The following is a 27,957-nucleotide window of genomic DNA, read 5'->3' as shown; positions in this document are numbered from 1 at the left end:
TTGTCCATTACTTATTTTATATGTTCCACAATATAATTCCACATTGCAAGTCACTATTGAAATAAAACCTATTGAATTTTAAAACATTTATAAAGTTTGTTTTACTTATTTTTTTTTTTTAGTTCTCAATAGTAACAATCACAAAAATTGTAGGTAATTGAGCAAGAACATTGCACGAGCATCATATGAACAAAGAATGAGGACAGGTAATGTTCGCATGCGAACACTCTACAAATGTTCATTTAATGTTCTGCTGCAACTGTTCATTTGGTGTTTGTGAACACTTGTGAACGTTTGTATAATGTTCATTGAATGTTCACATGCAAACATTACCTGTCCTCATTCTTTGTTCATATGATGTTCATGCAGTGTTCATGCCACGTTTGCAAACGTTCAATGAACATTCAAAGAACATTTGGTTTCTGGGTGGGAAAAGAGCTGTAAGAATTATTCATAATACTGGCTATAGAGATCATACAAATCCACTATTTTTACAATCCAAATTCTTAAAATTCACAGACTTGGTTCATTTTCAAACAGTACAAATTGTGTATAAAGCAATAAACAATTTACTTCCAGCAAATATTAAAAATATGTTTTTTAACAGATCAGGGGATTACAGTCTGAGGGGGAAATTTAATTTAAAGCATCAGTGGGCACGAACAACATTAAAAGGTTTCTGTATTTCTGTCTGTGGGGTGAGGATGTGGAACAGATTGGGAGTGGGGCTCAAGCAATGTCCAAGCATGAACCAGTTCAAACAGCGGTACAAAAATATGTTTTTTTCTAGGTATAGGGAGGAGGAAGAGTAATGAGGGTTAGGGTGTTTTTGTTTTTTGCTTCGGCTTGTAAATATATAGTATTTTGTATGTAAGTAGGTATGTGTAGGTGTATAATTATGTTTGTGTGTATATGTGTATGTATGTTGATGTGTGTATGTATATATATATATATATATATGTGTGTATGTATATATATGTATGTATATATATATAGATATATAGATATCGGTTTAGGCGTGTAGGAATCTATGTGTATATGTGGCAAAGGGTATTACTGGTTGTGGGGAAGAAGGGGTAGGGATAAATAAGCTGATGCTTCACCGTACCCCTTTTCGGACATGTTGGGTACACAGTAGGAACTTTTTTGTTGTTGTCTTTACTGATCTATCTTGTAATTGTTGTATCAAATGTTCAAAATAAACAGTTTTCATTCATTTTCATTCATTCATTCATTCACTTTGCTCCATTTTGTTTTGACGTCAGTGACTTGGTCTGTGAATAAAGACGTGTTTCTGAGAGCAATAAACGTGTTAATGTCAATACTTTTTTTTACCAAAGTAACTTGCTTTGATAACTTATTGTTAAATCTCAAATGTGGGAGTTTGTGCATTTACCGCCGTTCACGTACAAAATGTTGATTTGGTTTTAATGACTGTTAATTAACGTCGTCACTGAAGTCGAACTTGTGGCTGGGGTGCCTGGCGTGCCTGGCTGGCTTTTGTTTGTCTTCTGTTTTCTGTCTTCTGTTTTCCCTTCCAGGTGGCATGCGTTCAGGACTGAGTGGCTGTGTGGCTGAGTTATTAGGACCTCACCCTGATCACCTGAGGCTGGTCATGTGCAGCTCGTCAGGACTCACAGCTGTGGTGCATCTATATGGATTGGGGCATGGTTGCATTTAAGTCTGGAGTACACAGTGTGTATTTGCCAGAGACTCGACCTTGTGACCAGACGGGTGAGATCGTCGTCTTGAGAGCCATCTCATCATCATGGATGCAGAGACCGTACCAGGTTTGATGCCATGGTCTGTGAAAGAGGAGGGGGTGAGGTCTCACGCTCGTCAGCACACTTCCTGAGGTACTTTAGGTTTTGTGACTAACATGAGTACAGTCAGTAAATGTGGTGTCCCTCACACCTTATTATATTGAGCTGTTATGTTAGTCGTTTAATCAGCTTCCACTGCAGTGGAGAATTGAACTGGGTGTTCCATGCCTGCAGGGTGGGAAGCTGATTGGTAATTAAGCCAGGAAGTGTTTGCTGTTTATGTACACCTTTGAGTGGTCTCTCTGTGGTTGGAGTGGTGGACTCACATGATGGTTTCTTCTTTCACAGACTCGGTTGGTCGCGGCCACCTGGGGGGTGTCAGCGGGGTCCTTGGGTCCGAACTGTTCTGGCTCCGGACCGTTTGTGCTGCTGGGAGCGCACCGTTATTCCACCTCGCCAGACCGCGCACTCATTTGTTATTATTTAGCACTCACTGTTATGTTATTAAATTCTGTTATCCTTTGTACCGTGCTCTGCTTATTTTATACTGGGTCCTACTTCAAACGCTGGTCGGTTCTCCGCCCGCGTCCGACACATAACAGTAGTCTCTGGCCAATACATCATGGACCCAGCGGTAGCAGAGGCGGTTCTGCGCCGGGAAGGCGGCAGCAGACGTCAGAATTTATCCGGATCAGTTGCGGGTGCTCTCCGCCCGGATGGTGCGTGTCGGAGAACCCATTATTGAATAGTGATTTGAGCTCTCTTGCAGTCGTGTTCCTGTGGTGTTGCCTTATCCGTGGGTTGTTGTGGAGTGTGAATAGCGACGGCTTCACGTCACACTTCGACCGGATAAGAGGTAAAACGGGAGCTGCATGAGTGTGTCTTTAATGGGTGAACGCGCACGGCGGAGTTCTGTGGCACGGGTCGCTGTGCTTCCTGTTGTTACAGTTGTAGCCCCGTCTCCCCGGGTGAAGATAGCTACTGCGTCTGTTGTGTCAGCTCCGGCGTAATTTAGTTGAAGCACATTTTGGTTGTGTGTTACACGTAGCTGTGCACAGGGAAAGCAGCGTGAGTTGTTTTCTCGGTTACCAAAGGGGTTTTTATTTTTAGCACTTTGGCTCCCCCTGTTGGTGACTGAGTCACATTACCATTATTGCTCTTAAGGTGGAACAGGTGTGTTCCATTTGTTTGAGCTTAACGGTATAAGTCACTTAGTTTTGTGTTGGTTCATTTTTTGTGGGTGTTTTTTGAGTTGGTTTTTGTGTGGGATGTTCTACACTATTAGTGTTCTGGGGTCGTGACCTTGCAGGCTGTCTGGAGCATAGAAAGGACCCAGGTAACTTTATGTTAGTCTGTTAGTCTTTCTTTTTTATTTCTTTTGGTTTCACCTCCCAGGGTTTGATGGGACGGTCCTCTGGGGGGTGATGGGGGGGGAATTGGGTTGTTTTTTCTTTTTCTTTGTTTTTTTTTTTGTTTTTGTTGTGCCCTCTCTTCTCCTCTGGCTCCAGCCGTGTGAGCCGTAGGTTGTCGGCGTTGCTGGTGTGGTGCAGTTTGGTTATGCTGGGCGTTTCCCAGGTAACCTCTGCACCTGGGAGGGGGGGGGGGTTTCGGGGTGTTGTTTTTTTTTTTGTTGATTCCCTGTTCCACCTCCGGCTTCAGCGCACCTTTGAGCCGTATGCCATCGGCGTAGCTGAGGTTTGGGGCAGTGGAATATACCCGCAGCTGGTGGCTGGTTTGGAAGTCGGAGGGGTGGCGCCGTTTTGTGCCGTCTGCCATTACCGCTGTTCCACTCCTCCCGGTTGACTTCTGGGGTATAGTCGTGGTTGGTGACACTGGACGTACTTCCAGTTTCCACTGCGCCGAGGGGGTGGGGTTGGTGTTGTTTTGTTTGTATGTTTGTTGTTTTTTTTCCTTTGTTTTTCCCCCCAGTTTCCGCCCTCAGGGTGTGACTGTGGTGTCCTCTGGGGGGGAAGGGCTGTGGGTCCATCTAGCCATAGACGGCCGGGGCTGGGTCTGTTAGTCATGAGGGGGGGCGTCTCCTGGGGTTTGATGGAACGGTCCTCTGGGAGGCGCTGGGAGTCCCTGTGGGTGACTTTGGATCCCAGAGGGACCTTGGCTGTGGTTATTACTCCTGGAGCTGGCGGGATGTCCTCTGGGGGGTGTTGGTCCCTACATGTCGTCCGGGGGGGGGGGGGGGTTAGCGTTTTTTGTTTGTAAGCTTAAGTTTGGGTTGTGTTTTTCTTTTCTCCTCTTCCCGGGGTTTGATGGGACGGTCCTCTGGGGAGGGGGGGGGTGGTTTGGTTGTTTGTGTTTGTCTTTTTTGTTTTATGACTAAACAGACTTTAAACATGGTCGGACAAAGGCTGACCGCACAGGTTCAAGAACTCCTGGCCACACCTGTGCAAATTGAATGACAGAAACAAAGGCAAAGATGCAGTCAGAGGTGAAGACGTCAACAGTTCTATGAAGATTCAGTTGGAAGATGAATGCAGATACTGTTTCCAGCCATGGTCCCTGGAGGGGGGTGTTTTTCCTGGGCCAGGTTTGTGTGGTCGCCAGGAGGCTTCCCATGAGGGTGGGGTGCTGTTGTGGCTGGGGTGCCTGGCGTGCCTGGCTGGCTTTTGTTTGTCTTCTGTTTTCTGTTTTCCCTTCCAGGTGGCATGCGTTCAGGACTGAGTGGCTGTGTGGCTGAGTTATTAGGACCTCACCCTGATCACCTGAGGCTGGTCATGTGCAGCTCGTCAGGACTCACAGCTGTGGTGCATCTATATGGATTGGGGCATGGTTGCATTTAAGTCTGGAGTACACAGTGTGTATTTGCCAGAGACTCGACCTTGTGACCAGACGAGTAAGATCGTCGTCTTGAGAGCCATCTCATCATCATGGATGCAGAGACCGTACCAGGTTTGATGCCATGGTCTGTGAAAGAGGAGGGGGTGAGGTCTCACGCTCGTCAGCACACTTCCTGAGGTACTTTAGGTTTTGTGACTAACATGAGTACAGTCAGTAAATGTGGTGTCCCTCACACCTTATTATATTGAGCTGTTATGTTAGTCGTTTAATCAGCTTCCACTGCAGTGGAGAATTGAACTGGGTGTTCCATGCCTGCAGGGTGGGAAGCTGATTGGTAATTAAGCCAGGAAGTGTTTGCTGTTTATGTACACCTTTGAGTGGTCTCTCTGTGTGTGGAGTGGTGGACTCACATGATGGTTTCTTCTTTCACAGACTTGGTTGGTTGCGGCCACCTGGGGGGTGTCGGCGGGGTCCTTGGGTCCGAACTGTTCTGGCTCCGGACCGTTTGTGCTGCTGGGAGCGCACCGTTATTCCACCTCGCCAGACCGCGCACTCATTTGTTATTATTTAGCACTCACTGTTATGTTATTAAATTCTGTTATCCTTTGTACCGTGCTCTGCTTATTTTATACTGGGTCCTACTTCAAACGCTGGTCGGTTCTCCGCCCGCGTCCGACACATAACAGAACCGGCTTAAAACACATTAAAAACATTTGTTTTTCATCCAGATTTTAATGTTCAATGGACAAATTTAAAATATGAAATCTAATAAGATAATTATTACAGGAGTCATATTGTGCAGAAAGAATCAGCCTCCAAACTCCCACAATTCTGTTTTTATAGACATTCTTTAAAATATAGCCTTTTTACACAATGAAATTTGCCTGCATTTAACCCATCCAAATTACACTTAGTTCTCCCAATTTAAAATCAATTTACAGCTTGTTTAATAACTCCTTGATATGTAACAAAAATAACCCTGATCCTTTACCTGATTATTAAATGCCCCAAGCACACAGATCTGAGTTTTTTAATATACCTGCAATTAAATGATTCATTTAGATTAACTAATCACAAACCCTGTAATCAATTACATTATTTTTTTAATAACCTGACAGCACTAATTAAAATATGTATGCTGTGTGTGTGTTTCAGATGGTTTTCTCAGAGTCACCGCTGCAAAGGTTCATGCCATGGAATGGGACACCTTTGTCATCATCATCATGTTCTGTTTCACTATGAATTTTGAATAAATTTGTACTTTTTGCTAAAATGTCTCCACGTTTGTCTAACATCAGTTTGATTTGTAAAAGTTACCAAGGCTTACTGATTTAAAGGCTAACAGTTTGAAAAGCTGTTTAAGCATAATCCAGTAGTAAAATAAGTTTTACATTTAATGGGGTCATAAATGTAAATGTAACAGACAGTAAAACTGGTTGTTCAAAATTCCTTGATGTAATGGTGCCTTCACTGAAGTGACTAAACCTTTTTGTTTATGTTAAATACCATTTAGTAAAATCTCAGTTTAGACATGGTTATTCCACCATCTGTGTAAAGATTCAGCCAGGTGTAGTGTGCAGTGTCTTCGGGAGCGGCAAAACCCAAATTAAAAATTCTTAGAAATGAACCTTCATTGCACCAAAACATTAATGACAAAATGTTTTTTTTACTGTTGACTCAGCATGAAATGACAAATTATGATACAGTCACATGAGTCAAATTCTTTACTGCAACAAAAAAAGAGCTAATACAAAAAAAACAAAAATAAAACAACACAAACTATACAAAAGTTTCATGTGTCTGTAGTCTGGGTTGGGGGCGCAGGTCACATGCCCCGGTCACGCATCGCGTGCACAAGGTCGCCCAGCACGCCAAGATATCCCTGATTAAATGCAGCTTCCACCACCGCTGCTTCCTCAAGGATCAGTCGGATGTGTCGATCACACTGGGCCCAGTTCAGCTTCAGCCTCAACATCACTCAAGATGCTGAGATTCGCTTGCTGGAACAGGCTCCCTTTTCTCTTGCCTGGACAATAATGAAGGTAGAAATAGGAAAGCAAATAAAAAAAAAACAACAACAAAACCTTCAGTCTCTGTATGATCATTCCCCAGAGCTTTAGTTATCTTGGTCACTTTGCATAAAAATTATGTTCTTTCAAAATTATCCTCCAACAAATCAGACCATTTGGAGCATCATTTTGAAAGAACATGACTTTTTTGCAAAGCAACCAAGATAACTGAAACTTTGGGATGGTCCAGCTTTGTGGGATTTATTACAATATTTATGGGTTCTGGGTTTTTGTTTTTTGTGAAGGGGGGGGGTGTCACCCTGTATATATCGTATTTGGGAAAGTTAAGGTGATGTGAGACACATTATTCTTACCTGTGATGACACGTTGCTGTGTGGTGCTGGACATTGATACAGATGTTGAAGCTGCTGGTCGAACCCTCCTCGCTTATGGAACTGGATTCTTCAACAAAAACACAAAATGGCGACATGTCAAAAAAAATCACACACACATCACAGTAATGGCACTAAATGAGTCAAATGTACGTTTGTTGTCTTGCTGACTTTAGGTGTTTTTCTGTCAGAAGTTAATACTTTAAAGCGGAGCACGGAGTTAGCTAGCTCGCTAGTTAGCAGTCAGCTAGCTCTCAGCGTACATGAGACAACGATGTTACTTTAACACAAGTTTAGACTCACAATCTTAGTTTGTTAAAGTGTGCTTCCCACCAATGGGATAAGTAACGTTAAACGGTGCTTTCAAGCAGACTACAGTCACAAAAACACTTACCAGCCATCGCTTCTAACAAAACCGAGTTGCGGTCAGCCTGCCTCCCGTTGCTCGCCGATCAGTGTCCATACACAGTGTTCCTGCGGTCGAACCGTTTCCAGCCCTTACGGTCCGACGTACTCCTGTCATTGTGGTCCTGTAATCACTTTTAAGCTTTTTCACCTGTTCTCTGAGTTGCTGTAATGTCCGGTGAGCCGGGCGAGGCCAAAGACTGGGAGATTTTCTCATTTCGGCTCGCTTCATCCACCAAACACAAACGTCCGCAACTCATCCACAGACCACGGTGTGGTTTTGTGCGAGTAAAAAAAAAAAAACGCAGTGAAACGAAAGAAAACGACGGTCGCTGTAACGCCGCTGTGACTATTTAAAATGGCGGGTTTTGATTTTCGTCTTGGACGGCGCGCTCATGACTCGTCCAGTGACGACATTCTCTGACCAATCAGTGGCCGGCAGCCTACTGACGTCACATTTTAGTATCGGCTCGGCTCGCTTGGAACCGCTCCTGAGCAGGTACTACAAAAAGCATCCGGTACCAGGTACTAACCCTAGTGGAAAAGCAAAAAAAAGCAAGTAGAGTCGAGCCGAGTAGTGCTACTTTTGTGAAGTAGAAAAGCGCCATTAGAAACTAGAATGTCAAAATTCCCCCTATCCCGCAATGGTGAAGAATCCTTTAAAAAATTCCTGGATCCGGATCGTGATCCGGATCATCACTAAAATTTAATCACTTGTTCCTCTTGTCATTTCCAACCACCCCACAAAATTTCATCAAAATCCATTCAAAACTTTTTGAGTTATCCTGCTGACAAACAGACAGACAGACAAACAAACACGACCGAAAACATAACCTCCTTGGCGGAGGTAATAAACTTAGATTGAGAAAAGAAAGAAGAGGCCACAGAACAAAGTGCAGAGAGCACAAAGTTCAAAACTAGTTCACCTTCAAAGAGGGAGAGCAAGGGAGAAAAGTGCTGAGCGGCAGGTCAAGAAGATGTACAATGTTTGTGAGGCATAAGGGGGGATGAAGAGGAGAGAAAAGTTGAAGCTAAGTACCAAAGAAAGTGTTGAGGAAGCAGATGGAGGAACAGTAAATAAGGGAGTGAGAGAAGTGAGCATACAAGATGAAAGGAAAAGAGAGGGCGGAGTGACAGAGCTCCTGGTCAGATCTAGCAGACAGATAAATGACCCCCCTGTCACCATTAAACAATGCCTCATTCCCTCCTCCTCCATCTCTCGAACCCTACATGCTTTCCCCTACCCCACCCCCAGCCACCTCTCTCTCTGTAGGTCATCCATCAACCAGCCCCCACACACCAAAACCAACACCAACACAAGCACACACACTATTTACTCATGACTTAAATCAAGTAAAGGGTGACTGCAGCCTTCTAAAGCTTTGTTCACATTATCAAAGTAATGTCTCTTTCATAACTGTATGTTGGTGCATGACAGCATTTTTTCTGCTTTCTTGCACCGCATCAAAAATTCAAATTTGTCGAACATCGTCCACTGCAGCAAACTTTACACTTACACTGAGTGTATGAATGGTGCTCTCAGCAGAGTAGAAGATAATGTTCATGCCTGAACTTCCAGAGTTGTGCAACAACAAATCAGTTTGTAGTGAGACCAAAGCTGAAAGCAAAACAAAAACAAGAAGGCACACATGTGCACCGAGTAACCCCCACCAATAATTTGCACCATGTCATTCAATGAGCTGAGTGTTGACGTGTTCGCTTTGGTCGATAAATTAGGAGATATTCACTGAAGCACGTGCTTTGTCTTCTGATAGTCTATTTGGAAATAAAAACCAACCAGCTGGGATTTGGGTAAATAGAAAAACTGGCACTTGTTTTTTCAAGCTTTAAAGCTGGAAGGTTTATAGTTATTATTATAAGTTATGTTGAACAAACATGATGTTTTTTGTGGCTGTCGCTGATAGTGTAGATATATGCCAGTGAGATACCTGATATTGACAAAAGAAAAAAAATGCACAGTCAGTAGGAGACAATAAAATAGAATAATCAATACTCTGTTCAGTAAAGTAGGGGGAGATCCTAAAAGGGTATAGAGGCTGTGCACATGACATCACAGGTCACATGCAGGGCAGTGCCACCCATAGCTGAAGGTCATCTTTAGCCGGTCACAATACGCTCAGCTGTGTAAACAAGCCATCTCAACTCATCTTTCCTCCATTTATTTCCACTATTACACCATGGGTAGGGTTAGAAATAGTGAAATAAAAAATAAACAGTGCCATCTTAACCCTCTGGGGCCGACCAAGCTTTAATAAATTATAAATAACTTTTGAATGATATCAGATAGAAACTTACTTTTTTTTTTTTGCTGAAAAGTTAACTTCGCGGACGTTTGAGCCAGCCATCGGCCATCCTTGTACTCCTCATAGAAGCTGTGTGATGACGTGCGCAATATGAGTGTCCAATCAGAATTGGTTCACCGTCACATGGTTTTCAAAAATCCAATCGTAGGGCAGATTTACCTCACGTGAAAAGCCAAAGATCGTTTTCAGGAGTGATGTTACTAGTTGGCCCGTCTGAATAGCCCCCTGGGTGCTCCAAAGAGTACATACTATTAGTACATACTCAGGGCACCCTGCGCCATTATGCACAGCGAAAGTGAAAGCAGACAGAGCAGATGGAGAGCCTCTGATGACAATCTCACATGCTCAAACAAAGCGTAACTATCAGGATTCCACCACTAGTTTGCATGTGAATGTTACTGGATAACTCTGTTGCTTTCTCTGCGTAAAGCACTGTTTACTATATCAATGGACAACAAAACACATAGATCATTTTGTATATATTGTTCAAAATGTGCATCTGTGTTTATTGTTTGAACGTTTTTGTTGTACAGTCTTCCACACAAGACCTCAAATTACCTTTATAAAGTTTTGGTGTGTGTTTTGAATAAATGTGTGTGGAAAATTACTTTTCGCTTTATTTCTTCCTTGCCTATTTTTGATTATAAACCTTTATTACACTTATAAAACACAACAAAAACATATATATTCTGAAAGCACAGGTGTCCTGGGAAAAAAGAGACATAAATCTTGATTGTGGGATGCAGGGAGAGCTGTTAACAGCAATAATAAAACATTTATGCCAGGCGAGTGAACTGTCCAAAAATGCCCTCAGACCCCACACGGTTAAATCAGATTTAAAGCATATCTGACTCACATCTGGTCTCAATGCCTGTCCACGTTATATATAGCAACTGACAACATTTGATTTCTGTTTCTGTATTACAGACCTCATTTGCTGTCTAATGAACATCGGTTGCTCCAGTTAGGGTTGAGGCCGATCTGATCCCGGATCGGTATCGATTTCCGATACTGATGGAATTCTTGGATGGGAATTTCCTAATCCAACCTGCGGGAATTTCCAATACCGGAGAGAAACCACGTCTGTGAAACCTCTCTCGTGCTGCCTGCTCCCTGCTCTGTTTACTGCTGAGCGGGAGTAGGGGGAGGTTTCAGAGCTGAAGCTGAGCTGTTTCTTCTGCGCACTGCAGCCGAGAGTTTTAAGCCACGGGTAACTGCAAATTTCTTCCCAGCTCTCGGGTTAAAATGGTCTGTGCCGCTGAGCAGGAATTTTCCAAAAAATGAACTGAATTATTACTGAAAAATCAGCCGCTTCAACGTCCCAAGGCTGTGAAGCGCTTTAACAGCAGCTCAGGGCACAGCTCCGCTGAACGCGAAAGACTTCACCAAAAGTTACTCGCGTGAGTGCCACTGAAAGACAGAGAGCGAGGGAGGGGGAGAGAGAGAGAGAGAGAGAGAGAGAGAGAGAGAGAGACAGAGAGAGCAAGAGAGAGAGAGAGAGAGAGAGAGAGAGAGAGAGGAGTTCTTTTGTTTGCTCCAACAGCTTTTTTAACAATATAAATGTATTTTTCAACTGAAATTGAAAGAGAGACAGAGAGAGGGAGACAGAGGGACAGGACATTTTTTATTTTTTCTGTAACACCTGCTTTGACAATGTAAACATATGTTTCCCATGTCAATAAAGCTTCATTGAAACTGAGAAGGAGAGACAGAGAGAGAGAGACAGACAGACAGACAGACAGAGAGAGAGAGACAGCCAGAGAGAGAGAGAGAGAGACAGAGAGACAGAGAGACAGACAGAGGACTTGATTTTTACTCTTAACACCTGCTTTGACAATGTAAACATATGTTTCCCATATCAATAAAGCTCCATTGAAATTGAAAATTGAGGAGAAACAGACAGAGACAGACAGAGAGAGAGAGTGCTGTCTTTTCTCTTTAAATCTATAAAAATAAGGCTATAAAAGTCTATTAAAAAAATAAATGTCCTTAATTATTTCACCAAAACATCAAATCTAGCTTTCATCTTAAATACACCTGCTGGCAAATTGTAGCTGAACTTTCAGGTCTCCTTTTTAGGAAAATCGCCATATAAAATCAACAATAATGATAATAATATTAAAGCAAACTGGTATTGGATTGGAAAAATATTGGTATCGGCAGATATCCAAATTCAGGTAACTGGATCGGATGGGAAGTGAAAAATTGTGAATCGGTACATCCCTAGCCACAGTATAATGAAAGTCTCACACACATGTAAACAGTCACATGTCTGGTGTCCTGCGTCTGAACACTGAACATTGCAGCTACAGAGTTCTGACTGTGAGCTAGGTTTTTTCATTTTTTCGGTCAAATGCCTGTTAATAGCAAAAGGAGAAGAGACCCACCTATTCTGACCACGTAAAGCTCACAGGGAGCTTTAGATGGAGCTTCAGTTGGTGTTAAAAAGTGAGAGACAAAACAAAAGAGGTAAAATCTGATCTGAGCGTTCAGACAAAAACGGATTTGGAAAAATCTGAATCACATTAAGAACTATCTACGAATGAAGCCTGAAACAGTTTTGGGGAAAAAAAAACAACAGATTAAATGTGTCTTTTGACTGTCTAGACTTGGAGCGTGGAACATTCATTCAACTGAATGACTGAATGGGAGAGTGTGTCCAGACTTTTAACTAGTAGTATATGAGGAAAGTGAGGAAATGTCAACAAGTGGTCACAAGCGAACTTGAGCAATTACAGCAGACTGTGAGGCAACATATGGTTATGTTCCAAATTTGCAAACTGACATCTATGGCATGCCTGAAAAACTCACTGTTATGAAAGAGAGACTTCGTGTGGCATTTCTATAAAATTAATGTTTCAGCTAGAAACTTCATAAGCTGGAGACTGAAATGTAATCATTTTGGAATATTTGATAACATAATGGTGAGCACATTTCACCAAGCTTCTCAGCTACCCATAATTCTCTTATTTTGACTCATCTTTAATTAAGGATGCAAGCAGGAGCCCCCCCCCCAAATTATTAAATAAATGAATTTTTTCAGATACACATGTGGACCCATCAGTAACATGCTCATTACTGGTAAGTCACAGCCAAACTATTTCTGAATAGAACAGAGTTCTCACCAAATCTGGCCCTAACTTCCAGTATTTGGAAAGAGCAGAGAGAGAGAGAGAGAGAGGGCAGGGGGTTCTTAACTTCCTATATGCAAGCATGCAGCACACTGAGGACTTATTTTGATGACTGTCATTTTGGAATACTTTTAATAGAAACTGTGCAAACTGAAAAAAATGGCCAACGTCTTTGTCATTTAAAATGACACCTTGCAAACATTCATTTTACTGCATTACGGCCACCATCAGGCCATACATAGCACATCGACAAAAAGGAAAATTATTCAATGGTTTGAGTAGCTACCTACACATACCCTTCAAGATTTTCCTATCCACAGCTTTCTGCTGAGATGACAATCTTTTTTCAACTGAATTGAATGCCTTTCACCAAGCTACCGTTATGTGAATGTCTGCTGAATATCCAATAACTTTATATCCTGACCTTGGAAGGTTCTCTGGGGATGTAAGGTCAGGTTATCACTTTGAAATCTAGCTGTGGGAGGAAACACTAGATTCTTCATAGAGCTGTGACTGCATAAAGCTGGACTCAGTAGTTTTCAGCTGAGTGAGTGAGAACAGCATTGCACTAAAAAATATGGACCACAGTGCCACAAAATCTGTGAGAGTTTTATAGTAGTCATGATGTAATTAATAACAACCTTGTTGTCATGAATGCTGAAGACAATCAACCAATAAAATCATAAGGTACCTAAATAGCATTAAGGAGTCAGCTTCAGTTAAAGGCTGAATAAGTTTATTTTCTTAAAAAGTTCACAAAATTATCTTAAAATTAAAACTGATCATACATCTTTTCCAAAAGTAAAGGTATGTAAGATACTCTTCATACATATCGCAGATAGGAAATGGTGAAGTAACTTTTTAGAGACATGGAGGGTGTTTTGATAGCAACCATTTATGTAATTTTGTTTCTGAACACAATCAAATTGTGGTTGCAGTGTTGAATTTCAGCTGCAATGCAAAGAAGAAGTCCTCTACAGGCTCTGAAGCCCGTTTGTGCCGGTGCTTATCTCCAGATTCTGTAGCGTGAAGCAGATAATGAATAGAAGCTAAAAGTCGGCACTACAAGCACATCTTGATTACTTAATTTTGAATCCACTTTGTTGGTGTACAGAGGCAAAGTTACAAAAACTGGGTCACTACCCACGTAGTTATAATTAATTCACTCACATAGGTGTGTGGACATTTGGACATGTTTCACGTATACTTTTCATCCATATCCCCCTATGTGTAAAGTATCTTTGGTGATGTGAAAGGCGCAATATAAATTATTATTGCTGTTGCTATTCTCCAGTGTAAGCTTCCCAATCTTCACCTAAAACATAGTGAGGGTTTATAAGGACCCATAAAAAACATTAGTTTATCATCCCCGCCCGCATGCCGAAATCGACCCGCATCAAATTTTTTTTTTTTTTTTTTTTTTTTTGGCAAATTTCATTGACGACGGTACAGCTAGTGCAAGAACCGGCATGTCCGCGAGGTGGCAAGTATGCTTTGGCCAAAGACTGTCATTGACAACCACAGTCATTTGTTCCATCTCACTCACACACAGTATGCATGTTTATCACACTACTAGTGTGCAGTACACTGACTGCATTCAACATGGCAACACGATTTATTTAAAAAATATCTGATATTTTCAGTTCCTCACTTGGTATGCAGGTGCTGTACGTGTCATTTTTCAGGTTTGAAATGACGGTGTATGTACTTGTTTCTAAGACAATAAACCAAAAAAATCCACTATCCCTCACTTTTTTCTGATGTCAAGGATGATAAACTAATGTTTTGTTGCTTTATGGGGCCTAATACTTAATAGGATAATGAAAATTACACACAAAATTATCACACCACTTGCACAGTGTCTTAACAAAAATCTGCTGCTGCTACAAATACTGAATGGTTTGTACTGCACTTTCCACTTTTACTATTACCTCAGACACCACACTGTAAATACTTGTGCACTTTTCTGTCCTTATTGTCGAAATGTCTTGTCCTGTCATCACCGAGGGAAGGCGAGAAACGAAATTTCGATTCCTTGTATGTCTAGTACATGTGAAGAATTAACAATAAAGCCAACTTTGGCTTTGAAAATGCCTAACAAGCAACAGTGGCCTCTAGTGGCCACTGGAAGCATGCAGTTTGCAACAAGCCTTCAAACCGGTCTTTGTTTTTTGTTGCGGTCAGTGTGGTTATAACAAAATGCCAACATGGCCCGAAATAGGAGGTTCACTAGTCCTCGACTGCATGTGTCTGAACCCAAAATTTCAGATCCAAACACACAACAGTTTTAATTGGGTTACTTTGGAAACTGACTGGCATCATTAAACCTTTGCCTGCGTGCTAATCACGGGGCACAGCGTTTCTTCTGAATCCCAAAAGCATCTGGAACTATTCACTAACAGGAAAAACAGACTAATAGATTCAATCTTTCCATTCCTTCACAGTAAGATGTGAGGTGACACAAGGACAATTTTCCTTTTGGACGTTTCATGATGAAAACCCATGTGCTACAACCACCAGAAACATAAGCAATGCTGAAACTGCATTATATCAAAACGCTCTGCGTGTATACTGTAATTAATAAGTAATTAAACCTATTTCGTATATTATTAAATTAGTATTTTTTTTTCTTTAGTAAGCTGTTGAACTTCTATCGTCTTACTGCAAGGAAAGACTAACAAATGCGTTTTTTCTCGAGTACAAAATCGCAAAACAAATAAAATAAACATTACACGCCGTGTAAAGAAAAACTAAACATTTGGCTGGCTTGCCTTTAGCTAGCGGACAGCTCATCTGGTGTAAAGAGAAACAAGAACACTCACCGCACAGAAAGTCAAATACTCTCCAATTAACTTTTTTAAAGCTCGGAGTTAAGAACCGATGCGTGTGCTCCTCTCCGCTGATTTAAACCACCTTATTCCAGCGCTGTTACGCGCGTTACAGCGATGTAACGACGATGCCTTTGTTGCTGTAAACATCAGCTCGCTACAGGCAGGCAGACACCCGCGGAACCGACGCTGACTCTTCTGTTACTCCGCAGAGCTCACGCTGATTGGTTGGTTCCACCACAACGCAGGACTCTGTTCTCATGCTATTGGCTGAGGCTCGGATGGTGCGTTCAGAAACAGTCAAAAAAGCCCGTTTTGAAGTCCCCAAATTATCTGTATAGCCAAATTTAACTCACGAAGTCATTTTTTAAAGAACATTGAAAATTAAGTATAAATTCCATCTACACTATTACAAAGCTAAGAGTATATAACACTCTGATGGGGGGTTTATTAAGCAGATTTTAAATAAGTGCTACATTGTTATTTTCACTGCTTTGTAGTTTATAGAGGAACAAGAGCTTGAATTTCATAAATTAAAAAAGAGAAACAGGGCATTATTAGATCATTTCTATTTGTAAATGATATGTAGTCAATAATGTTAAGTTTCTTATACATTTGTGAGACCTTTATGCTTGTTACACTGAATGAAGCCAAACAATGTGGTTAATAATTCAAGAACAAAAAGTGCAGTTTGTGTCAAAGCCTGGTTTGAACTTTTCTGAGACAGTTTTTCGTAGGATTAATCTCCGAATCAGCCTGAAAGACACTTTAACTTTAAAGTGGGTAAGAGCTAGACCTTCTTCCATATCCCATTACCCATAAATTGCTTCTAGCGAGATATGGTACACTGTAATGTGATTCCCCCCCTTGCACAATAAATAGTGGCCTTAGTGGACCTGCAATTAGTAACAACAAGGTTTCATAAAGCACATGCAAACAAAAGACCTACTTTACATATGACTACTACACTGTGCCAGCATTCTAATTTAAAGTATAAGAGAATACCACAAATAATCTTAAAATATGCACACATGGCCCAAAATAGGTTTGCAGGTCCTCACCTGCATCAATGGGAATCCAGAATTTCAGAGCTGAATGTGGAGTAGTTTTTCCATCATTACTGTCAGAGAATTTTGTGGACTCACTTATTAATGCTGGCCCTTCAAATCAGAAGAAAAAAAAGGATCTTACCAGTTTATTGTTACTGCAGGGAAGTAAATTAAAACACATTTTGTAAATAGTAGAATGTAAGTAACTAAGTGTGGGTAGATGGCAACAATCAAGCCTCGATCTTTGACCAAATGACACTGGTATGAATAGCACCGAAAACCTTAACATAATCACTATTAAGCAACTTGTCCCAACAAATTGTATGATTCTGAAACAAACAAACAATAAAAGATTATATGTTTGTACAGAATATCCTTATAGTTTCATCTAAAAAATACATGAGAAATTGTGCTTGTAGATAACTGACCATGAAAAGAGGGTTAACAGATTAACAGGGATTTGATCAATTATAGATAATTCAGGAAAATTTTAAACAACCACGTTTGACTAAATAATGTAACATTGGCTTGAAGGCCTTGTGTCCCCCATACAGAGTTTCAGAAGGACACTCACGGGCTGACGGACAGCACATCTAAATATAGAGAGGAGAATTAACCTATTAAAAGTTACTTCATCATCCTGGTGAGAGGTGATGTCAGTGAGAGTATTCTCTTCCAATCGCTATAATAGTATTTGCAAATATACGTTTTTTTTTTTTTTTAAATGTATTGAGTAAAATGTCAAGTTGTCTTCATACTATGCACATTAGGATGTAGCTTTAAACAGACCAGTAAGTCCCTTCGGCTGCTCCCTTGTTTTCACTGGTGGTTGCCACAGCAAATCTTAGGTGGAGCTGCATGTTGAATTGGCCCCAACTCTACATTACATGGAGAAATGTGGCAGGGGTGAGGTTTGAAACAGGAACTTTCTGCACTGAAACCAAGTGCACTAACCATTTGTCCACCACATCTCTGCACTATTTATTTCAAATAGCCTTATAAATGATTCTCTAAATTAATTATGAATAACAGAAATTATAAAGGGCAGCATGGTGGATTAGTGGTTAGCACTGTTGCCTCATAGCAAAAAGGTCACGGGATCAATTCCCACCTGTGGCCTTTCTGTGTGGAGTTTGCATGTTCTCCCTGTGTTTGCGTGAGTTCCCTCTGGGTGCTCCGGCTTCCTCCCACATCCAAAGACATGTAAGTTAGGTGAATTAGAAACTTTAAACTGATCATAGGTGTGCATGCAGATGTGAATGTGTTTGTCTATATGTGGCCATGCAACAGACTGATGTCCTGTCCAGGGTGTCCAGCAGCCCTGTGGCTGCTGGGATAGAACCCCCCCCACCACACACACACACACACACACACCATGACCCTTAATTGGAGTAAGCGGTTGAAGATGAGTGACTGAGAAATTATAATTAAGAAATTCTAAGTGATGAAATATTTGCTGTAAATGAAAACACTGACTGAAACAAAAGTATTGACCTGCAGCAGTAGTACCAGTATCTGAAATTAAAGGTCTTCATGTACAACTATAGTACAACTGAATGACTTCCATAAGTATTAGACGCATTTATGAATTCTGTAAAACCAACAGAGAGGACTATGGTTGAGCAGGTCAATTGTGTGCTTTCTAGCCCCACCTAGAGGTAGTAAAAATTAACACCAGCCCTCCTGTCGATGGTCTTAATAATTAAAAACAAATAACAATAATTTCTAGTATAAACACATGTTCAACATACTAAACAACAATAATAATATACAACAGAAACTATACACATTCTCATATGTAAAAGATCTGTCAAAAATTTATCATGCATCAACTATTTACTTGTTTTGCATGTTTTAGGTATGAATCCCTAAAACCAAGGCAAATCTACAAAAAAATGGAAATAACTGCAAAGCAGCACACACACGTAGGCACACAAAAACCAAAAACTGACATAACCCTCATTGCAAATGTGTTTATTTTCTTTTGTGCGTTTAAAAATGTGAACAGCTGACCTGACAATACTTTATCTTCCAGACATCATTCTGGTTGCATCATCATTATCATTTACACACACCACACACACACACACACACACACACACACACACACACACACACACACACACACACACACACACACACACACACACACACACACACACACACACACACACACACACACATACACACACATATTACATGTAGACATTGAAATAAGAGGTTGAGAAACAGAATTTAAATTACGTTTACACTGTTTATGCAGTAGTTGCATGTTTATGTCCATTTTGGTAACTAATGGCAGGGGGGCACAAAACAGAAAACCTATTAATGTTTACAGGAGAACAAGAATGTTAAAATGAGTCAGGATATAGCATTTAGTGAAACTGCACACAAAGTTTAAAGGCACCATGTTGGAACTCCACAAGCGGGTCTCAGGCCTGTGCTGGTTTATCCGGCTAAACTGCGTACCACTGTCAGTGTCCCGACGGGGAGAGAAAGTGGCAGCAATCTGCAATGGATGCCAACAAGTTTGTGCAGGATCTGTGCAAAGCCTAGGGGTGTGTGTTCAGAGCCTTCTCTTACACACACACACACACACACACACACACACACACACACACACACACACACACCTTCAACCATTTAATCCAATTAAGGGTTGCGGGGGGGCTGGATCCTATGCACACAGGGCCACAAACAGACAAACAAACACAGTCACACCCACATGCACACCTATGGACAATTTAAAGATTCCTATCCACCAATCCACCTAACCCGCATGTCTTTGGATGTGGGAGGAAACCGGAGCACCCGAAGGAAACCCATGTAAACACGGGGAGAACATGCAAACTCCACACAGAAATGCCACAGGCGGTAATTGAACCCATGACCTTCTCACTGTGAGGCAACAGCGCTAACGACTAAGACACCATGCTCCCCTGCCTTCTCTTAATCCTTTTGTTTTTCTTCCCTTGTAATATCATTCAGTGTTAACTTTGTTGATGAAGCACAACTGCCTCTGCTGAAAATGCTCGTGTAATGGTTGAAGAAGGAAGAATCAATAGGAGCAACAAATTACCATGTGGGCTCAGTTACACTTCAGAAAGCCATTGTCAGTTAACACAGTTCATCGCTACATCTACAAGTGCAATTTAAAACTACCATGCAACGCGAAAGCCATACATCAACAACATCCATAAACGCCACCACCTTCTCTGGGCCTGAGCTCATTTAAAATGGACAGACGCAAAGTGGAAAAGTGTGTTCTGGTCTGATGAGTCCACATTTCAAATTGTTTTTTCAGATTGTTACCAGCGCAATGTTCAAAGCCAGCATCTGTGATGGTATGGGGGTGTGTTAGTGCCCATGGCATGGGCAACTTACACATCTGTGATGGCACCATCAATGCTGAAAGGTACATCCAGGTTTTGAAGCAACACATGCTGCCATCCAAGCAACGTCTTTTTCAGGGACATCCCAGCTTATTTCAGCAAGACAATGCCAAGCCTTATTCCGAATTAGAGCAAATAAATGTTTTCCCTCAAAATTCTATTCACAACACCCCATAATGCCATGAAGTTATTTTTTGCAAATTTATTAAAAATAAAAACTAAGAAATCACCTGTAGATATTCACAGCCTTTGCTCAGTATTTTGTTGAATCACCTTTAGCAGCAAATACAGCCTCAAGTCTTCTTGAATATGATGCCACAAGCTTTGTGCACCTATCTTTGGACAGTTTTGTCCATTCCTCTTTGCAGCACCTGTCAAGCTCCATCTGGTTGGATGGGGAGCGTTGGTGCACAGCCATTTTCAGATCTCTCCAGAGATGTTTAATCGGATTCATGTCTGGGCTCTGGCTGAGCCACTCAAGGACATTCAGAGAGTTGTCCTGAAGCCACTCCTTTGATATCTTGGCTGTGTGCTTAGGGTCATTGTCCTGCTGAAAGACCAACTGTCACCCCAGTCTGAGATCAAGAGCGCTCTGAGCAGGTTTTCATCCAGGATGTCACTGTACATTGCTGCATTCATCTTTCCCTCAATCCTGACTAGTCTCCCAGTTCCTGCCGCTGAGAAACATCCCCACAACATGACACTGCCACCACGCTTCACTATAGGGATGGAGCCTGGTTTCCCCCAAACATGACACATACCATTCAGGCCAATGACTTCAATCTTTGTCTTATCAGACCAGGGAATTTTGTTTCTCAGTCCTTCAGGTGCCTTTTGGCAAACTCCAGGCGGGTTGCCGTGTGCCTTTTACTAAGGAGTGTCTTCCATCTGGTCACTCTACCATACAGGCCTGATTGGTGGATTGCTGCAGAGATGGTTGTATTTCTGAAAGGTTCTCCTCTCTCCACAGAGGAATGCTGGAGCTCTGACAGAGTGACCATCGGGTTCCTTGTCACCTCCCTGACTCAGGCCCTTCTCCCCAGATCGCTCAGTTCAGATGGGTGGCCAGCTCTAGAAAGAGTTCTGGTGAATATGAACTTCCATTTAAGGATTATGGAGGTCACTGTGCTCATTGGAACCTTCAAAGCAACAGAAATGTTTCTGTATCCTTCCCCAGATTTGTGCCTCAAGACAATCCTGTCTCAGTCTACAAACAATTTCTTTGACTTCATGCTTGCTTTGTGGGACCAAGCATGAAGTGCATCCTGTTTCCACTGATCATCTTTGGCTGTGGGCCCTTATATGTAAACAGGTGTGTGCCTTTCCAAATCATGTTCAATTAACTGAATTTACCTCAGGTGTACTTCAAGCTGTAGAAACAGGATGCACCTGAGCTCAAATTGAGCTTCATGGCAAAGGCTGTGAATACTTCAGTACATGGGATTTTTTTTTTTATATAATAATAAAAAAAAAAAAAAAATCACATTGTCATTATGGGGTATTGTGTGTAGAATTTTCAGAGAAAAATGAATTTCATCCATTTTGTGATGAGGCTGTAACATAATAAAATGGAAAAAGTGAAGCACTTAATACTTTCCAGATGCACTATATGCTGCCTTCAAATGTTGATGGCTAAAGATGAATAAATAAATAATGATACTGCTCGTTATAGCAAAATTACCATCATCTGCCATGGCAGACTATAAGTGAAGACATGAGGAGTGTTCATTTTTCATGACACAATAATTTACTTAATGGAAAGAAATGACCTTTTTAGTGTTTTGTACAGTGACATATTAAAATAACTTTACTAAATATTCCAAAGTTTTGCATTTTGTAGGTAACAAAATAAAAAGAGGAGTGCCTCCTTACTTTTGGGAACACAACTGTGCTCTCGCAGTTCGATGCTTTGTGTGTGATCTCCACCCAGACAGTTCATGCTTTAAGAGACTACGTACATGACCTCGCTCAGAAGTAACATAATGTGGATGTTGTGCCAGTTTATTGTGAGGGCTGTATGGCACAGTGGAAAAAAATGAAATGCTGTGAATACTTCCCAGATGCGTTCTGTGTGCATATATATATATATATATATACTCAACAAAAATATAAACGCAACACTTTTGGTTTTGTTTCCATTTTGTATGAGATGAACTCAAAGATCTAAAACTTTTTCCACATACACAATATCACCATTTCCCTCAAATATTGTTCGCAAACCAGTCGAAATCTGTGATAGTGAGCACTTCTCCTTTGCTGAGATAATCCATCCCACCTCACAGGTGTGCCATATCAAGATGCTGATTAGACACGATTAGTGCACAGGTGTGCCTTAGACTGCCCACAATAAAAGGCCACTCTGAAAGGTGCAGTTTTGTTTTATTGGGGGGGGATACCAGTCAGTATCTGGTGTGACCACCATTTGCCTCATGCAGTGCAACACATCTCCTTCGCATCATCCGTGAAGAGAACACCTCTCCAACGTGCCAAACACCAGCGAATGTGAGCATTTGCCCACTCAAGTCGGTTACGACGACGAACTGGAGTCAGGTCGAGACCCCGATGAGGACGACGACCATGCAGATGAGCTTCCCTGATACGGTTTCTGACAGTTTGTGCAGAAATTCTTTGGTTATGCAAACCGATTGTTCCAGCAGCTGTCCGAGTGGCTGGTCTCAGACGATCTTGGAGGTGAACATGCTGGATGTGGAGGTCCTGGGCTGGTGTGGTTACACGTGGTCTGTAGTTGTGAGGCTGGTTGGATGTACTGCCAGATTCTCTGAAACGCCTTTGGAGACGGCTTATGGTAATGAACATTCAATACAGGAGCAACAGCTCTGGTTGACATTCCTGCTGTCAGCATGCCAATTGCACGCTCACTCAAATCTTGCAACATCTGTGGCATTGTGCAGTATGATAAAACTGCACCTTTCAGAGTGGCCTTTTATTGTGGGCAGTCTAAGGCACACCTGTGCACTAATCATGGTGTCTAATCAGCATCTTGATATGGCACACCTGTGAGGTGGGATGGATTATCTCAGCAAAGGAGAAGTGCTCACTATCACAGATTTAGACTGGTTTGTGAACAATATTTGAGGGAAATGGTGATATTGTATATGTGGAAAAAGTTTTAGATCTTTGAGTTCATCTCATACAAAATGGGAGCAAAACCAAAAGTGTTGCGTTTATATTTTTGTTGAGTGTATATATATATGTGTGTGTGTGTGTCTGTGTGAGAAATAGTTGTAACAACTGTAGATTAATATAGAAGATCCTGTACTTTAACTCCCATGTTAAAAACACAGAACTTGACATTCAAATTATGGTAGTGGAACTAAAGTTTGAAAATAAATTAATTCATAAATAGCTGGTGGAAACTAAAGAACTCTGCTAATAAAAAAAATAATAAATTCAGAATATTGCAAACTGTAATGTAACACTTTATATGAATGCTGTAATGCAAATGCCCACTGCAACAAAACAAATGCTGGCCATAGAAGTATTTGTGCGTTTCCGTGCAAACACATAAGATCACTTAAAATAAAACAAACACAAACACACACACACCCCAAAAAACAAAAACAGTGAATACAAATTTCCATTTCACCACTCCATTTCTAAACATTAAATTGCACAAATACAAAACAGTACAAACATACATTGTCAAAAAAAAACAAAACAAAAAAAAAAACACCACAGAAGATATATATATATATATATATACACACACGTATATATATATATATACATATTATATATACACACACACATTTGAACATCCTTTATAGCTATGCTAAATTGAATATTTCTGCTAAACACTGCTGCACAAAATACTATTTTGATATTACAGTAATACTTTTCTCATTTTACAATGTACAAGTTTACAATGTCCACACAGTAAAATGCAAAGCAGAAGCCCAAAAGGCCACAAAGTGCATGTTTAGGATCAGCTGGATTATGAAAGCTACCAGCAGTGAACATTTCATCACTGCAAACCTCTGCGTAAGTGAGTCACTGGAACAAAAACACAAACCCTTGATTAGCAGGTTGTGGGTGATAATGAAACATCTTCACACTATGTTCAAGCAGCACCACTCCAATAGTTGCGACTTAGTACCGTTTGGATAGTCACACTCTTTCTGTGGTCTCAGGTAATCATGCAAGACTTCAACATTGTGAGTAAAAACTAGTCGCCAGTCTGTAGTTCATCCAACTTCAAAAAGATGACACAGCTGTCCAACTTCAGCTTTGAAAGGCGTTAACAGCAACTTTTGGGTTAGAAAGGAATAAACACCAAGCAGAACCCAGCATTCTTTATGAACACTAGCGTCTGCTGACAAAGAATCACAAACTCATCCCAGTGAGAAGTGGGTTTAATATTGTGCGCCACCTTCAGGAAGAAGGGCTGAACTGCAGAGCTCAGAGGGGAATGCCTAAAGTAGCGCAGAAACATGCCATTTCATCCTTCCAACATTCCAGTGCCCAATTTTGACCACCTTTTGGCTCACAAAAAAAAGTATTGTGTCAATTTTCAATTTTCATGGGTAGGAGTGGCGGCCAAGTAGTTAGTTCAAGACCACCCCTACCTGTTGTCCATGTAATGTGAAGTTGTGTGTCAGGCAGGGCATGCACCATTAAACTTTAGATCTGCTGTAGTGACCCTTAGGGAAAAGCCAAAAGATCTTTTTTTTTTTCTTTCTTTCTTTTTTTAAATTCTGGCAATTTTCGTGCTATATGACCAAGTTGGTTGGTCAGTGTGGTACGTTAAAGGACAAACAATGGATAGCTGAAAAGGTTCTTCTGAGATTCCTTAGAAGCATTGATTGTTACAACTAGCTAAATTCAGAAAACCTGATTCAAACAGTTCAGCTTTCTGTAAAAAGAAGACAATTCTGAAAACTTGCTTCTGATGAGAGTATGATTGAGAACCTGTTGGAAAATACCCTTTCATGATGAGGGTTGGGATCATTCCTAAACCGCATGCAGTGAGGAAGAACTAGCGCGTAGCTAAACTGGAGATGGGTTTATCCAAATTTCCAGTAAGAGGTCATTCATTTTGTACTAGAGAGAGTATAACAGTGGGACAGTAGTTGGAGTATTAATATATGGACCTCGGGTAATTCCTGGTCACGGTACCCATCCATGTCCTTAGACAAGACACTTCATTTACACTGTGCCAGTCCACCCAGCTGGAACTGCACGCCAACCTTGTTTTGGGAAATAACCTATGTAGGACTGGTGTCCTGTAGAATGAGATTTGTAGACTCTCAAGAAACAGCTTTATTCAGTCATTCTTGCTGTGTCAGAAGTTTTGCCCCTTAAATCTTGCCTCGTGGTTGATGGTACACCATACTGACCAATGACCAGCAGCTGAATGAATACCCTGCTAATGTATGTTTCAAATGCATCCACAGTACTGCACAAACATTTTAGATATCTTAATAACATACTGATTTTTTTTTATTAATCAGTAGGTTAACAAAAATATAATAATTTGAAAGGTCAAATGTGCTTTACCCCATTTCATTAATGACAGATCAATGATCAATCAATTATCTAAAGCTAAAAAAATGTGATCACTGGCACTTTTCTTTGAAATTGCAGGAGACCACTAAAAAATTATAATTTTTTAAAAAGGTGAAAAGTGATCAAATATTTTGCTTATTTATGTTATACATTTAATAACCTTTATTATTGTTTTTGTGCAAAATAATCTTTACAAATTTTGCACAATATTCCATATTTTAAAAATGTGATGCTTCAGGTGCCAGCTGCAAGGACACACTGTGAAAAGCCACTCTGTGGCGATTACAGTATCCATTAAGCTGCTGAAATCAAGGCTGATTTGAACAATTTATCATTTTTCTATCCCCATATAAGAATTTTACATTACGACCCAAAAAAAAAAAAGTGTGAGGGAACCTATAAATGCTCTTCTTCTAGCTGTCAGTCATTAAATCTGTACTGAGTGCAGGGTGCCAACAGGCAGAGAGATGATGAAGTAGTACCAAGTAGGACTTGCTGAAACACAAAACCCACTAATTTTTTTCCTGTAAAATTCAGCTATCTCCAAGCATTTCCCATCTACAGTATGATCTTATCAGACAAACAGATTTCTGTTCGACGCTCAAGGAGAACACAAACAAAAGCCTTTTTGTTTAAGGCCACCGACGTGTGCTTTGAATCCTTTCATTCAAAGGTACCTTCTAACAGGTGACCAGCCTTTTTTCTTCTCTCTCTCTCTGCTTCCATTTACATTAACGTGTCATCTCTGAACTTTAGCGCTCACTTTCGCTTTCAGAAGGGCTAATATAGTAACACAGGGCTTCTCCTTCCTGTGCCTCCATCCTTTTCTGGTCCACCACAGGATCATCAGTTTTCCTTTGGTCTTCCTTGCAGCATTTCAAAACAGCATCCTTGTCAGTCATCTGTAATTACATCCATCTCTCTCCCTCTCCAAGTAGAAAGCAGAAACGGCTGACGGTCTAACAGCCTAGCAGGTAGACCACCACTTCATATGTGAACATTGTGATGGCGGTATTGGGGATTTGTCTGAAAAGATGTGTGATTAGGCCACGGTACAACGCCCGATAGCCCTCCTCTTTGGGTACAGTCAGCAGTGTGTGGAAGAATGAGCGATACTTGCTGCCCTCCTCTCGTAGTCGTGTGCGGATCACTTCTGCAATGTGAGAGGAAACAACAGCATCATTAATACGCTTCTTATTCATTCATTATTCATTGGGTTAGACCAGTGGTGGGCACAGTTCAGCTCATCCAATAATAGATAATTATCGAAGCTAATGTTTTTGCTAGCGGATTAGCTTTTCAGATAAGTTTCAAAACCATCATTGGACCAATTATCTTCCGATAAATTTAGTTCCGATAACTTTCAGTCCGATAGCATTTTTTTTTTTTTTTTTCCTGGTAAAGTGAGCAAAGTTTAATGGTCAAAAACATTTGTAAACCCTAAAATCAAACATTTTAGTCCGTCTGTTGTGTATTTGTGGCAGACTGGCTCCCTATTGCTTACTGATGACAACATCATTAAGTGCAAGACGTGACTGGCCGGTCGACGCAGGGAGCATTGTGGGTAGTGTAGTTCAGGTTCACTTTGGACGTTACACTGTTACCGTCCGTCACAAAAACAAAACGGACTAATTTTAACATTATTTTATTTCTTTGTGGCTGATGGGATAATTTAATCGCCAAGACTCGGTGGGGGAGAGGAGCTCTCATGACACAGCTGTGTACAGAGGGACTTTCGTCACCGTTTAGACAATGTTTTGGATTTTTTTAAAAAAGGATGCTTCATTTCTTCAGATGAATCCCACTGAAACTAACAGGTAAGAATTTATGTTTAATAACATGTCTTTTACTCTGCCAATCAATGCATTAATGGACATATTTCGGTTATTTAAGCCGCAGGGTTCAAAACTGTGAAAAAAGCAGCAGCTTTTTAGTTTGTGTATATAATACTGAGAAACTGTGACTTCTAATACTGTGTTTTATTGCTTTTGAAAGATGATGACAGTGTTTGGGGTTTTATTTTTTTAATCCATCCATTTTTCGTGCGTTCTTATGCGTTTGTGATCCTTGAATTTATCCAGCAGCGAAAAGTGAAAGTGAAACTGGTTTATCTGAAGCTGACAGTGTAATCTGATGTAGCCGCGTCCGAATCAACAATAAAAGTTATCGGTTATCTGTAATTTACTGTCATAAAAGATAACTTTTCAGTTATTGGATTAATGGTTACTGAAGTGAACTTTTTGGTTAGCTGTGCCCACCACTGGGTTAGAATTTGCAGGAGAATATTGTGTTGCTTGTTACAGACCAATTTATGTCTCTAAAATTCAAATAAAAAGGTGAGATAA

General features: G+C 40.9%; 2 protein-coding genes across 2 annotated transcripts in view; both read right to left on the bottom strand.

The window, feature by feature from the left end:
* The window catches only part of LOC117521849 (SPRY domain-containing SOCS box protein 4-like), a 364,472-nt gene extending 348,617 nt beyond the window's left edge, over positions 1–15,855 (bottom strand). The window contains exon 1 of the mRNA XM_034183205.1: positions 15,640–15,855. The gene's annotated coding sequence lies outside the window, so the exon portion shown is untranslated. The remainder of the gene's footprint in view (positions 1–15,639) is intronic.
* Positions 15,856–23,505: 7,650 nt separating this feature from the next.
* Positions 23,506–27,957, bottom strand: part of LOC117521848 (solute carrier family 25 member 36-A-like) — a 46,898-nt gene continuing 42,446 nt past the window's right edge. The window contains exon 7 of the mRNA XM_034183202.1: positions 23,506–26,765. Within this exon, the coding sequence (XP_034039093.1) occupies positions 26,572–26,765 (194 nt within the window). The 3' untranslated portion in view covers positions 23,506–26,571. The remainder of the gene's footprint in view (positions 26,766–27,957) is intronic.

Source organism: Thalassophryne amazonica, chromosome 12 (assembly GCF_902500255.1).
Source record: "Thalassophryne amazonica chromosome 12, fThaAma1.1, whole genome shotgun sequence".
Classification (NCBI taxonomy): domain Eukaryota; kingdom Metazoa; phylum Chordata; class Actinopteri; order Batrachoidiformes; family Batrachoididae; genus Thalassophryne; species Thalassophryne amazonica.
The sequence above is the reverse complement of the archived record's forward strand: the minus strand, read 5'-3'. Positions and strand labels throughout refer to the sequence as shown.